Below are 13,362 nucleotides of genomic sequence, written 5' to 3' on the forward strand. Positions count from 1 at the left end.
GGGCTGTGTGATCCTGCGCCAGTCACTCAGCCTCTCTGGGCCGCAGAATCCCCATTAGGTACTGGAAGGGCTTCAAGATTCGTCTGCCCACCTTTGCGTCCCTGCACCTAGGACTGAGACAGTGCTCAGCACAGTGCCCGCCACATAGCAGGACAGTAAATATCTCTGGAAGGAAAGAAATAATGAAAAGGGAAGGGCAGGCAGTTGGAAGAGAGGCTGTTGCAAGGGTTTTCCAGAAACAATCCTGGGGCTCCTGCCTAGGGGTATCTGGGGAGTTCACGGAAGAGGCCGAGGAACGCCCATATTTTGTGAGGTCTTCAGCTTTAACTTGAGCTACAACCCCCACCCCCAAATCTCAAAGAAGGTGTGTCTGTTTCTCTCTCGAGGTTTCTAGCCCTGTCCTAAGTTAGAGAACTCCAGGCAGGTGGCCTCCAGAAGTCTGTGAGACTGTCCTTTATTGTGTATACAGGTTCCAGCGTCAGGGCTCTCCCACAGACCCCTCCCCAGTCCTCCCCCAAGGGGCCCAGAATGGTGGGAGTGAGAGGCCACCCTAAGGCACACTGACCAGAGAGTCACGGAGGGAGGAGGCTGGCTTGCCACTTGCCCTGGGGACCGCTGCTAACTGAGATCCACACCTCCCCTCCATCCTGCTTCTGTATGTGGGAGATGAAGCCAAGAGTCACTGGGGGCAGCAGGCATTCCCCAGGGTTAAGGCTGATGGAATATCCCTATACCAGATGGGAGATGGGGGCTTTTCCTATGACTCCCCCCATCCTCCAGCTGGAAGACGTGGGGAGGGGTGCATAGCCCTAGAGAGGTAGAATGAGGGGAAATACTCCTCAGTGCCCAGAGATGGGGAATTGAGAGCAGCTGTTGACACCCTGGGTTCAGATCTATCTTTCAGCGACGAAGCCGGGCAGTCAGTGGCTCGGAGCTGTATCCCCATTGATGAAAATGGAGATTGTAAATCTGATTTGAGAAAGCTCTGAATTTGGCCTCAACCAATGGTAATGCTGCGTATTCGAAGGACAACAATAGGGGTGTGTGTGTGTGTGTGTGTGTTACACACAACGAGCCTATAGAGTCATAGATTAAAGAGGGGGATGGATGGGGAGGCGACTACCCAGAGGGGAAGGTGGCAAGAAGCTGGGGTCCAACCGTGAGGACCCAAAACTCCATCCACACCCTGGCTTCCATCTCTGTTAGGTGACCCTGTCTGCATGGGAGCAGCCACAGGAACACAGGCCTGTGGGAGGGAGAAGGACCAGCCCCGCCCCCAATCCCACGTGGCCTTGCCTGGAGGCCCCAGCAGGCATGGGACGGCAGGAGTTTCATGCAGTTTATCACGAACCAGCTGTATTGGAAAAACCCCATCTATATACAGATGTGGCGTGGCTCTGCCCTGGCACAGCCAGCTGGCTGGGGGCACAGGGTGGGCAGGCAGCCTGCTCGCTGGCGTGGGGCTTGGAGGCCGGCAGAGGGGAAGTTTACCAGCACCACTGTCTCCTCTTGGCCTTGCTAAGCTCTCGGGCATTAGTTCCACTTAGATAGGCACCCCTGCCTGTGACCTTCCCTCTGTCTCTCCCACTTCCCTTGGCCAAGGGGGTTCCAGGTCCCTGGTCCCCTTGCCCTGCAGAGACTTCATAGATCAGAGGGTTTTTCTGTCTGTCTGTCCTGCAGAGCTTGCCCAGGTGTCCTGCTGGTCCCATTCCCCTTACCCACCACGGGTTCTTTAGATCTTCCTTCCCCGACCCCAGCCCCTGTACTCTGGATTAAGTGGGGGAGGCCATATCTGAAATCTGGGCAGGACAGGGAGTCCCTGGCCTGCTCTGGATAGAGTGGAGGGCCCTAGTTTGGGAGGATGGTCCACCTGGGGTCTGGGGAGCGTTGGGGCTGGAACCTGGGCTGAGATGTCCTGGGGCTGTTGTAATGGGGTTAGGAAGGCTTTGCTGGCAGGCGTGGGGCAGGGGGACAGGGAAAGGGAAGGGAGAGGCCCTCAGATTTTGATCTCCGTCCGGAAGGTCTGCTGGACGTGTTCTGTATGCGGGTGACGCCGTGCCCGGATGGTGAGGCTGCCGTCCTCCCGCAGAGCTGAGGTCACCGACGTCGGGTCCACGTCTTCCGGCAGCTGGCACTTGTGAGCGAAGGTGTTCATGACGGTGCCATCAGCCGCCAGCTGGGGAAGGGGTGACCCATCAGGCAGGCTGCCCCGATCCCTGTCCTGCTTGTGACAAGCTACAGCCCTCTTCTCCCTATTCTAACCGCAGCCAGGCCCCACATGCTGAGGGGCTCTGCCCTCAGGTGTGGAGGGGCTGCCCAGGGTGGTGATGGCCACAGGCCGAGGGCTCTGCAGGGACAGCACAGGGGTGCTCCACGGAGCTCCAGTAGCTCTAAGGGACAGGCAAGGGGCATGGGGAAGAGGTGGGGCTTAGAGAGAGAGGCGGCTCCATGGCAGCGGCTCAGCATCTGGGGCTCGTGGGGAACGCAGAGATGACAGAGGAGAGCCGTGCCTTCCTGGATCCCCAGACACATTGGGCATCTGCCCGCCGGAGCTGAGCGTGGCCCCTCCCCCGCAACTCAGCCAGCACATAGTGTCCAGGGGAGTTAGGGGCGGCTGAGTCACTGTTGGGGGTGGCAGGGCTGGCACGTGCTGCCCGCGGGTCCTGGTGCCCCCAGTCCATGGCATCCCTGGCAGGGATGCCCAGGAGTCCACCCTTGAATGTGGAAGGGAGGAAGCCAGCCCCTGGGGGCTTAGGAGGAGGCCTGGGGCAGGTCCTCTCCTCTCTCCTGGCAGCCGTGGCTGTTCCTGGGCAACGCCCCTCTTCAGGCCTGGCCATGCCCTCCCCAGGGTGGAGGCCCCAGTGCCTCTTCCAAGTTCGGATTCAGACACCCTAGAGACCCAGTGACCCTGAGACCTGTGGGCAGACGGTGTGTGTGGTTTGGAGTGTGTGTGACCCTAAACTGCAGGGTCCCTGCCCAGCCTTGGGCCTAATTTAGGAGTCCCAAGATGGGGGATGGAGCTCTGGCTATGGGAGGGAAGAGGGCTTGAGGTGTGTCACATGGAGAAACCCCTCCCCCACAGACCAGGTGAGTTCCCCAGCTACCCGCATCCACCCTCTACAGCTACCAGAGGAGCTGTCCTCACTCTGCCATCACCATCTCACACCCGTCATCTCCCACCTTCAAGCCCCCCCACCTCAGGCTCCCTCTGCCCACATCTCTCCATCCCTCTCCCATTCCCCAGAGGCTCCCTCAGCTGCCCAGGGCCCTGGAAGAAAGGATCTGGGAACCCTGGTGCAAAGAGAGGCAGTGAGGGGCCCCATGGCCGTGGGCTACAGGCACAAGGCCTTCATTAGCCCTGGGGGTGTTTGGGTGGGGAAGGGACACTGGCCAGGGTCTGGAGTCCCAGGATGGGAAGGGGGAGTAGGAGGCATTGGAGCTGGGAGCGAATTTGGGCTGCGGTGGGTGTGGGGGGGGGGGGCTCACCTTCTCAGCCCGCACCTCGATGTGGTTGTTGGAGGTGGTGACAATGATGTCTTCAGGCGAGAAGTCCCTCACATCCACTGCAAACTCATAGGCGTCTCCAAGGGTCTTGATGTTGCCTGGCGCCCCGGGGCGGGCTGTGGGGTGGGCTGCTGTGAGTGAGGCATGGAGCAGGCCTTGTGTGCAGATCCGGGGGTTCCGGCTCCTTCTCTTGGGGCAAGGGGCGGCTCCCCCAGGCTCTACCTCCCCCTGAGCTGTTTCTCCCTAAGCTCCTCCTCATTCCTACAGCCCACCTTTTCTGGGGTGGGGGTGGGACCTCACCCGACACAGTGTGTGTGTATATGAGGCTAGATCTGTAACAACCCCACCCCAGGCCTGGAGCGTGGGGACTGCCTCCCACCCCTCACCCCGTCCGGCCCTCCAGGGCTCCAGCTGGGACTGGCTGCGGTTCCAGAGCATGGGTGGCCATGGAACCATGTCCAACCCCCGGGGCCACGACTGTTCCTTAGAGGCCCACCTGTTTTCATGGCCACATCTGTCCCTGTGGCCACATCTGTCTTGGTGGCCACACATGGCTGCAGGCTGTGCAGCACCTGTTCCAGGCGGACCGGCAGCCACAGCCTGTTCCGTGGCGCCCTGGAGCAGATGTCCCCTCCCTGTGCGCCTCCCCTCCCCTCAGGGCCCGGATCACTTGCCTGGGAAGGCCAGGGGCTCCGAGTGTGGCCGCATGAAGCTGCCAAAGTCATCGGAAAACATGCTCAGGGCCTTCTCCATGGGTGGGTCCTGGGCCGGGAGGGCACGGGAGGCCGAGGAAGAGGTGGAAGAGGAGGAGGAAGAGGAGGAGGAATGGAAACTTCTCTCCGCTCGGAAGGTGGAAGAGGTCCTGTGGCTCATCCACGGGCGGCGCCGGGCCCTGCCCAGGCGGGCAAGGGCTGGACAAGAGAGGGTGTGGGCACAGGCCTCGGGAGAGCGTGCCGGGCCCCGACTGCGGCCGCTTTATAAGGCCGACTGTCCCTGGGCTTGGGGCCAGCCCCTTGTCTACTAGCTAAATTTAGGCCTCTCCATGGCCCAGAGGGGGCTGGAAATCTTCTCCCGTGCGCCGGCCCTGCTGACAGCCCGACACACGCAGGCCGAGAGGGCTGAGCTCACAGCCTGACATTCCAGGCCGGCCACAGCAGCCCCAGGGACCTCCCCACCACTGCACAGGGCTGGATCCTGTCTCCTTGCCACTTGGACCTCGGTGCCTGCCCCAGAACCTTGCAAGTTTGGGGTTTCTTGTGTGTTTTGTTTCCCCCATCGGCCTGGGGGCTCCTGAGGACTGTGCCTCCCCACGAGACTCTGGTTCTCCTCCATGGCTGTGCCTCCCCCATCAGCCTGCAGGCTCCTTGGGGACGGGGTAGGTGGAAGCACCACTGCTGTGTGACGTCAGGAGTTCCTTCCCTCAAGGCAGACAAGCTTCACAGCCCATCTCTAAGGAAAGGTCGAGCCCTGCCAGGGGGTGTAGAATGTGCAGCTGTCCCCTGCCAGCCCCTACGGGGACCTGGATTCTATACCTGCACTCCCTCTGACTCTCAGAACATGTAGAGGCCCCAAGAGGACAAAGCCGGCAGCTTTCTCCTTAAAGGTCCAGAAGGTCATGTTCCTGACAGCTGTCTGCTCCACCCTGTGTCAGAGGTGATGCCTGCGACTGCCTTAGGTGGGATTTCAGTCAGAGGTAAAAGAGAATTCCGGAAGACAATTATTCTAGCCCTGACTTCTGGAGTGCCTTCTGGGCACAGGCTCCTGGCTGCAAGCTGTCTAAGTGGGGCCCCGTTTGATCCCCGCACAGCTGGGAGGGTGGAGGCGCTCTTCCCATGTTATGGAGGGGGAAGTGAAGCCTCTTGGAAAGGGCGGAGCTCTCACTTGCATAAGTGGCAGGGCTGGGATTCTAACCCAGGTGTGTTGGACCCAAAGCCCTTCAGAGGCTGAGGTGGTTTGAACATACGCCTATGGAGACAGGCTGGCCCGGAAGAGCCAGAGAAGCCCCTCCCTACCCACCTGCTTGCTCAGCAAAGCCAGGACTGACCTTGCGCTGGGCCAGGGTGGAGGCCATTCTGAGAGGCAGCCAGGCCCTCTGCTCTGCCCAGGTTGCAGTTCAGGGCCTCTGCTGTCCTCTCCCGTCCGGCCCTACCGTCCCAGATCAGCTCCAATGCCTCCTCCCACAGGGAGGCCTCTCTGACTGCTCCTGCTCACATGGGCCCACACCCGGTCCAGATGCCCCCAGCACTGACTGTCTTAGTCCTCCCACAGCACCTGGCAGTGTGACATGGTCTTCCTGTGTGCTGTGACTCTCTGCTGTGTCCCTTCTTCCCTATCCAACTGGCAGTTCCCATGGGGGCAAGGGTTCACCTGTCTCCCCATTAGATTGAAGGTTCCTGAAGATGGGCAGTTTCTGTTTTATCAGAGCCCCCTACAACCCAGTCTGGAGCTTCATCCTGGAGGGCTCCTTCTACAGGGGTTTTAGCGGTGCTAGTGGTATGTGGAGTGGAAGCAGAGCAGGGCACAGGGCACAGTGGTGGGCCAGGCTGGTGCCTGGAGCAACAGGGCCTGTCACCCCTGGCAGAGTTTCCTGCCCGTGTCAGGGCCTGTGACACCCAGCCTGGCTGAGGGGATTCTAGGGCCACTGGGAAGCCACCAGCACTGAGGTGAGATGGAGAGAGGGTGGGGCGGGGTGGGGGGCCCAGAGCCTGCTGCTCGCCAGGGAAACAGGAGCCGGTGGCTAAATGCAGACACGCTGTCATGGTGCTGAGGGCCTGAGTCACTGCCCCTGGATGTCAGATCCCGTTACCCACCCCGCCCACCATCCCTCCTCCCCTTTTCCCCACTTCCCGAGGCATCACCCACACAAATACTTGGTCCTCTGGCTTCACTGGCCCAGAGGGACCTCAAAAGGTCATCAAAGCCATTCCCCTGCCTCTACCTTCAGATCACAGGGACAGAAGGAGCGACAAAGATGATGTAGTCCTTTGAATCCCAGTCACCCAGGGGAGCTTTTCACAAACATGGACCCTTTCCTTGGACCTCAGGATTGTGATTTGGGATCTGGAGAAGGGACCTTGCATCTCTTCCATCAGCTCCCCGCACAGCCAGCTCATAGGCCAGTGATGAAGCCGTCATCACTCGGCAGGTATTCATTGAAACCGTGCTATAAATAGGTGCTGGGCACGGTTCTAGGCTTTGAAGGACTCAGAGATGAATAAGGCAGAGACAGGCCCCTGCTTCCAGGCTCACCTCATCGGACAGAAGAGGAAACCGAGGCTCTAATTGATGAAGGAGTTAGGGTCAGCAGAGCTGTGCTGGCTTCAAACTCGTCATCCTGCTGTGCCCCCTGGCTGCCCTCTTCTCAGCCTCCTGGTGCTCACAGGGCTGGGGGTGAGGTCGGATGTGGATATGCAGTGCCGGCTGTGGGACCGTGGCCAGCAGCTGCCCCACACCAGACACTGGGGATCGGGATGTCGACAGGGCAGCCAGTTCTGGTGCTGTGCAGAGTCAACAGGTCGGGGTGGCCAAGGTGAAGGCGGGCTCGAGTCCATACAGAGCAGCAACCCCCATCCCACCTCCCACAACACACATCTTCGATTTTGATTTGACTTGCCTGGCATCTAGGGGCAGAGGGTAGGTAGCCCATGGTCCCAGATTTTAACAATCATTCAAAGGCCATCATAAGCTTCAGAGAGTGGCTTTCTTTGGTGGGAGTGGAGGCAATTGTCCCCAACCTCTTGCCCAAAGTGGCATCAGACTCAACTCTTCTGTTCTGTGCCCAAACCATTGCCCTGGTTCAGCCTCAGGAGCTGGAGGAGCTTTGGGCAGGGAAAGAGTTGCACAGTGGAGGGCTGGGTTCAGCCTCTGCTGTGTGACCTTGGATGAGTGACTCAACTCTGATCATCTACAAAATGGCGATGCTCTCCCCATTCACAGGGTGCGGGGAGAAAGATTTGAGTTGCAGATCGGAAGCTCCTGACACATAGCATGTGCTTGTTCCTCGTCATGTCCCCTCACACCTGTGCTCCCATTCTCTGTTGGAGTGGGACAAAGTCTGTGGAATTACCCAGAAGTCCCCAGACAGAGCCGCTGGCTCTTGGACGTGTGCTTTGAGAGGCATTTCCTGAGCCTGGAGGGTCTGGACACAAGGATCAAGTCCAAGTTCCTGACCCCAATTCACTGCCTTGCCCCAGGTGTTGGCCTCCTCGCCAGCCCTGGACAAGATGGCTCATCAGGATGGGACTGTGCGGCACAGCCTGCAGGCTTTGGAGCCAGGCAAACCTGGGCTGGGAATCCCGGTTCTGCCTCGGCCTCTGTGATCTTGGACAGGCAGCCTCGCCTCCCTGAGACGCCATTTCTCTCCAACGGGATCACACTGCCTGCCTCGTGGGATTTCCGTGGGCACTCAGGGTAATTAATCTGGGGAAGGCTGACTCTCTACCTGGCACACAGGGAGGCTGTGGTCATGCTGACCCCACTCACCTTTGCCGGCCTGCCTTCTCCTTCCCTGCCCAGCCTCCTCCCCTCTCCCTCTGTGCTTTTCCAAACCTTCCATGTCCAGTTCTGAGACTCCTGGGCCCTGAGCCTCAGCCCTGGCAGATGACCCCTCGCTGTCCTGCTGTGTGTGTGCGCTCCCCTCCCCAGCCCCTGTCCAGCAGCACCCAGGAGCCTGAGGACAGCTGGGCACCACCCTCTGTGCCACTGTGGTGGGTGGAGAGGCTCCTGCTTCCCTCCCTCTTGGCAGCTCTGCCCTGCATGGCTCTGGCCTCCACAGTTCTGGTTGATTTGTCAAGGACATTTTTAATCTCCACTGTAAACCCCGGGCCGAGGTGGGTGGGGTGGCGGGGGGAGAATGATGCTTGGTAGAGCACATACCTGTCCAGGTGCACTGGAGCTGGGAGCAAAGGAGGCTCTGAGAGGAGGGCCTGTTCAGCCACAGCAGGAGGACTGACAGGTGAGGGGTCTCTGGGCATGGACTGGGGTATGAACCTGGCAGGGCCAGGCAGGCAGGGCAGAGGGGATGGTAGGGGCAGGAGCCAGCACCTCACTTTGGCTTTGCAGACGCCTCCTTCTGGTCCTGGGATTTTCCTGCCTCTGTGGCCTGAGCGGTTGGGGAGAGAGGAGGGTGCTCCGAGATGGGGAGGGAGAGTCAGAGCCATCCATGGGACTCTGCAGTGAGAGAGTCACAGCCCTGGGCAGAGACTGATTCCAGCAGCGGAAGTGCCAAGCGACCCAGAAGGGTGGGAGCAGTGGCCACAGAAGGGGAAGGGGCTCTGAGCAGGGCTTAGGCTCCAGCCTGTGCCCAGTCTGCAGCTAGACACGGGGGGATACCTAGGAATCCCACCCCCATCCCACAAAATGACACACACAGGTACACACCCTCAGTGACGGAACCTCAGGGATGAGGGCACACACAGACCTAGTGTGGTAACTTCACACACACACACACACACACACACACACACACACACACACACGAAAGCACAATCCTTCCTCTTGATTTGGTGGGGAGAGCACTGGAAGGGCCTAGAGGCAGCGCGAGGACGTGCAGCAGCTCACCCGGGTCCCTCCCTCTATCTGCTTCCCCAGGGGCCTGATGCAGGAGTTGGTGGGGCTGCGTGAGGGCTCCTCAGGGGACCCTGTGACTCTGCAGGAGCTGTGGGGCCCATGTCCCTGCATCCGCCGAGGCGTCCGAGGTGAGAGCCAGGTCCTCTTCCCTTCCCCTTGGAGGACCACTCGGGACATCACTCCTGCCCAGCTCCCACCCCACCTCCCTGCCCAGGAGCCACCCTCCTCCTGGCATTTGTCCAGGACATCACTGCCCAAAGTCTCCTGGGTGGCAGGGAGAGAAGGGGTCTGTCTGTCCCACTGTCTGTGGGTCAGATGGGTCAGGCATCTGCCCTCTGCCTTTCGGGAGATATAGCCCAAGGCCTGGTCACTGTGCCCATCCTCCACCCAGGCCTCTCCCTCACCTACCTGTGCCAGTGAGGGGACGTGGGGGTTAGCCGCTGGGACAGCTGGGGCCACAGCAAGGGGCTGGGGCAACCTGCACTTGGCACCTTTCCTTGGAACCCCATGTGCCTTGTTCACTTTGAAACCTGACTGCCCCCTCAGCTACAGGGCAGAGCAAGTAGGGACTCCAGAAGGAGGCTAAGTGCAGCCCCAGGGGCTGGTGCCCACAGCCAGTGAGGGCCAGCTCCCAGGCTGGGGTGGTAGCCAGCTGGCCAGGGGCATTGCTGTGGACCCAGAGGATACCTGTGCCACAGGCCCTGGGACACGCAGGAGTCTGCTAGACCCTGGTGCTCTGTCAGCTACGGACTCTGCGGGGATACAGGTGAAAGCTGTAGCTGCCAGCCTCCTCCACACTCCTTGTCCCCCAGGAACCTCCAAGTACAGGCAGGGATGCAGAGGTGGACAGGTCAAAGGCCTTCCGGCCGGAGCAGCAGGTCTGGCACCCACTGTGCCGACACTGTCACCCACCACAAATTCTGCCCAGCCCCCAGTGTGAGGCAGGGTCCTTCAGGACCACCCCAGACTCTACTACCAGGGTCCTCCTTGCCTGGAGCCAAGCAGACCTCCAGGAAAGGGACTGTCTGTGCCCCTGCCCCAACATCAGCCGGGACTCCGATGCCCTGCCCCAGGTGGCCTGGAGTGGCTGAAGCAGAAGCTGTTCCGCCTGGGCGAGGACTGGTACTTCCTCATGACCCTCGGGGTGCTCATGGCCCTGGTCAGCTATGCCATGAACTTTGCCATCGGGCGTGTGGTCCGAGGTAACTCTTCCCTGGCAGGTGCTGCTCTGGGCCAAGGGATTCTAAGCACGCTCTGGGGATACCAGATGGGCCGCCAGGTGCAGTGGTGCAGGGAGAGATCTGGGTGCGGGGAGGGCTCTGGCTCCACTCCTGACTTGCTCTGTGATCCTGGGCAGGCTCCTGCCCCTCTCTGGGCCTCAGTCATCTCATTTGAACAAGGGAGAGAGGCTTGAATGTTCCCAAGAGCCCTTCTTCCTCTGACCTCTCTGCCTCCTCTTCCAGCCACCCCGTTCCTTCTCCTTCCCTCCTCCATGCCTGGGGCAGGAATGGGGACACGTGCCTAGATCACCAAACTTGGAGTCTTCCCCTGCTCCCTCAGCAGCCTGCCTCCACCCTGAGGCCTCCCTGGAAGAGGGGGTGTGGGCCAGTCTAAGACACTTTCTCTGGAGACCCTCAGCTGCCAGAAGCAGGACCTACTATGGTGTTTGGTGCTTCACGCCTGTGTCATTTAGTTCTCAGTGGCCCTCTTTAGTCTTCAATGAGCCTGTGAGGGAGAGCCCATCACTAGCCCACTTGACAGATGGGGAAACTGAGGCTCAGAGAGGCTGAGTGACTTGCCCAAGGTCACTCAGCTAGGCAATGGTAAACCTGGGATATGGACCCAGGGTCATACTCCTGCCTCTTCTTGGGGTTCTTCGCCTCACCGGGTGGCCTAGTCCTACCCTCTTCATGACTCCATTGACTGGTCAGTAAGTGGGCACCACAGTGTCTGGCCCCGAGGGCTGCAGAGGCTGTGGGTGCCTCCCTGATATCTGGCTGTCCCCAGCGCACCAGTGGCTGTACCGGGAGATTGGGGACAGCCACCTGCTCCGGTATCTCTCCTGGACTGTGTACCCTGTGGCCCTCGTCTCTTTCTCCTCGGGCTTCTCCCAGAGCATCACGCCCTCCTCTGGAGGTGAGTCCACAGTCGCCACACCAGTCCCCACTGGCCAAAACCTTCTCAGATCCCAGGGGGCTTCTGATGGGGGGAATCGGGAAGCGGCAGCCTCATTTCACAGACGAAAGCCCAGAAGAGTTATGTGGCTTGCCTGAAGGCACACAGCAAGAAGGCCAGATCTTAACTCTTAGGTCACTGCTGGCCCTACTGACTTTCCAAGGGCTTCTTGGAAGGAGATGCCACTGTGGGGCCTGTGCTGGTGCCAGGAAGGGGCCCGTGGAGGAGGCACAGCTCCCCCAGGCACTCAGCCCTGCCTCCAGCTCCAGGCCAGCAGAGGGGAACTCCAGACTCACTCAGTGGTGGCCTGAGGTTCTGTTCAGGGCTCCCCCACCCTGACACGGCCATCTGCCAGGCCCGGTGGGAGGAACATGGACAACTCGCATTCTCTCTCTGACTTTAGCATCCAAATCTGCAAAATGAGTTTATGCATCCTAACCTCTGAGGGTTCTGTGTGATCAAAATAGGGCCAGGTGCAGTAACAGTCTATAATCCCAGCACTTCGGGAGGTGGGTGGATCACTTGATCCCAGGTGTTTAAGACCAAGTTGGACAACATGGTGAAACTCCATCTCTTAAAAAAAATGAAAAAAAAAAAAAACACCACAACAAAAAGTTAGCCAGGTGTGGTGGTGCCTGCCTCTAGTCCCAGCTACTTGGGAGGCTAAGGTGGGAGGATCACTTTTTAGCCTGAGGAAGTCAGGGCTATAATGAGCCAACGTCAAACCACTGCATTCCAGCCTGGACAACAGAGTGATACCCTGTCTCAAAGGAAAAAAAAAAAACCTAACGTGAAAACACCATGCGGGTAGAGTGTTGAGAGTTTTTTGTTTGTTTGTTTGTTTGTTTGTTTGTTTTTGAGATGGAGTTTTGCTCTTGTTGCCCAGGCTGGAGTGCAATGGCACGATCTCGACTCACTGCAACCTCCGCCTCCCAAGTTCAAGTGATTGTCCTGCCTCAGCCTCCCGAGTAGCTGGGATTACAGGCACCTGCCACCATGCCTGGCTAATTTTTTGTATCTTTAGTAGAGATGGGGTTTCACCACGTTGGCAAGGCTGGTCTCAAACTCCTGACCTCATGATCTGCCCGCCTTGGCCTCCCAAAGTGCTGGGATTACAGGTGTGAGCCACTGCGCCCGGCTGAGAGTTTTAATCTAGAGATTGTCCCCTTCTTGTTCCTGTCCTCTCTGGCTAAGGTTCTGGAATCCCGGAGCTGAAGACCATGTTGGCGGGTGTGATCTTGGAGGACTACCTGGATATCAAGAACTTTGGGGCCAAGGTGGTGGGCCTCTCCTGCACACTGGCCACCGGCAGCACCCTCTTCCTGGGCAAAGTGGTATGGGCAGGGGTGAGGGCACCCCAGCCACCCCACCCACCCAACCCTGCCCCAGCCTGTCCCCCATCACCCTACCAAAGCTGGATCAGAGCAGACTCAGGCCAGTGCCTGCCTTCAGGGAGCTTAGTCTTAGGGGAAGAGCCAGGCCAGGTCCCCAGAGTGTGACAAAAGCCATCTGAGGACAGCCCTGGGGGTTGGAGAGAGGGAGGAGGGGGTGTGGTGGGGAAGCCGTGCTGCCTCTGGGTGAGGCTGTCTATGCTGCCCTCACCTGGGCCCTGGGCCCACCCTTCCCTCTGCAGGGCCCTTTCGTGCACCTGTCTGTGATGATGGCTGCCTACCTGGGCCGTGTGCGCACCACGACCGTCGGGGAGCCTGAGGTTAGGGACTCGGGGCTTCCTTGGAGGACTGGGAGTGGGGAAGGAGGGGGCTGACGCTGAGCCCCGGACTCGGATCCCCCAGAACAAGAGCAAGCAAAACGAAATGTTGGTGGCAGCGGCGGCAGTGGGCGTGGCCACAGTCTTTGGAGCTCCCTTCAGCGGTGAGACTCCCTCATGCCCCGCCCCCTGGGTCCCTCAAGCTCCTCCCCTCACTCCCTGGGTTCCCTCGGCCCCTCTGAGAGCCTGGAGGAGGGGGTGGGTCTCATTCTAGTTCTTACTTCGGCCCCGCCTTGGGTATAGCCACTCCCGGAGGCGGCGGGGGGCGGGTGGTGGGGGGCGTGGTTGGGTGGTGTTGAGAGGCTTCAGGGTAACATTACATAGACTTGGGTTTGAAATCCACTGGC

The 13,362-nt window shown here is 59.7% G+C and overlaps 2 protein-coding genes across 19 annotated transcripts in view; one reads left to right on the forward strand and one right to left on the reverse strand.

The window, feature by feature from the left end:
• Nucleotides 1-438: 438 nt before the first annotated feature.
• HSPB7 (heat shock protein family B (small) member 7) lies at nt 439-5,697 on the reverse strand. Of its 6 annotated transcripts, none has more exons than XM_050793263.1 (3): nt 4,179-5,697; nt 3,502-3,620; nt 439-2,176 (listed from the first exon to the last, which is right to left on the reverse strand). In XM_050793263.1, the coding sequence occupies exons 1-3, from the start codon at nt 4,375-4,377 to the stop codon at nt 1,997-1,999; spliced, it is 498 nt and encodes a 165-aa protein (XP_050649220.1). In that variant the 5' UTR covers nt 4,378-5,697; the 3' UTR covers nt 439-1,996. The 6 variants fall into 6 exon arrangements, with proteins under 6 accessions (XP_050649220.1, XP_050649192.1, XP_050649211.1 ...); XM_050793235.1 differs by having other exon boundaries at nt 3,487-3,620; XM_050793254.1 differs by having other exon boundaries at nt 3,502-3,632.
• LOC126954946 (chloride channel protein ClC-Kb) overlaps nt 5,697-13,362 on the forward strand; it is a 38,307-nt gene continuing 30,641 nt past the window's right edge. For 8 of the 13 annotated variants that reach the window (XR_007725786.1, XR_007725788.1, XM_050791047.1 and 5 more), the window contains exons 1-7: nt 5,697-8,458; nt 9,094-9,200; nt 10,146-10,274; nt 11,080-11,208; nt 12,442-12,581; nt 12,881-12,958; nt 13,041-13,119. Coding sequence is in view for 10 of the 13 variants with exons in the window: in XM_050791047.1 (XP_050647004.1) it covers nt 9,101-9,200; nt 10,146-10,274; nt 11,080-11,208; nt 12,442-12,581; nt 12,881-12,958; nt 13,041-13,119 (655 nt within the window). In the remaining 3 variants the exon portion in view is untranslated. The remainder of the gene's footprint in view (nt 8,459-9,093; nt 9,201-10,145; nt 10,275-11,079; nt 11,209-12,441; nt 12,582-12,880; nt 12,959-13,040; nt 13,120-13,362) is intronic. The other 5 variants (XM_050791054.1, XM_050791099.1, XM_050791116.1 and 2 more) reach the window with 5 other exon arrangements.

Source organism: Macaca thibetana, chromosome 1 (genome assembly GCF_024542745.1).
Source record: "Macaca thibetana thibetana isolate TM-01 chromosome 1, ASM2454274v1, whole genome shotgun sequence".
In the NCBI taxonomy this organism is placed as follows: Eukaryota; Metazoa; Chordata; class Mammalia; order Primates; family Cercopithecidae; genus Macaca; species Macaca thibetana.

What these genes read in the sequence shown, in the direction of transcription:
- HSPB7 (XM_050793216.1), bottom strand. Translation starts at nt 4,377, where the DNA reads ATGAGCCACAGGACCTCTTCCACCTTCCGAGCGGAGAGAAGTTTCCAT. An exon ending in GGAGCCCCTGGCCTTCCCAG is followed by an intron (nt 3,636 to 4,178) that starts GCAAGTGATCCG and finishes CCTCACTCACAG; the next exon opens with CAGCCCACCCCACAGCCCGC. An exon ending in TCGAGGTGCGGGCTGAGAAG is followed by an intron (nt 2,177 to 3,486) that starts GTGAGCCCCCCC and finishes CCCCTTCCCCAG; the next exon opens with CTGGCGGCTGATGGCACCGT.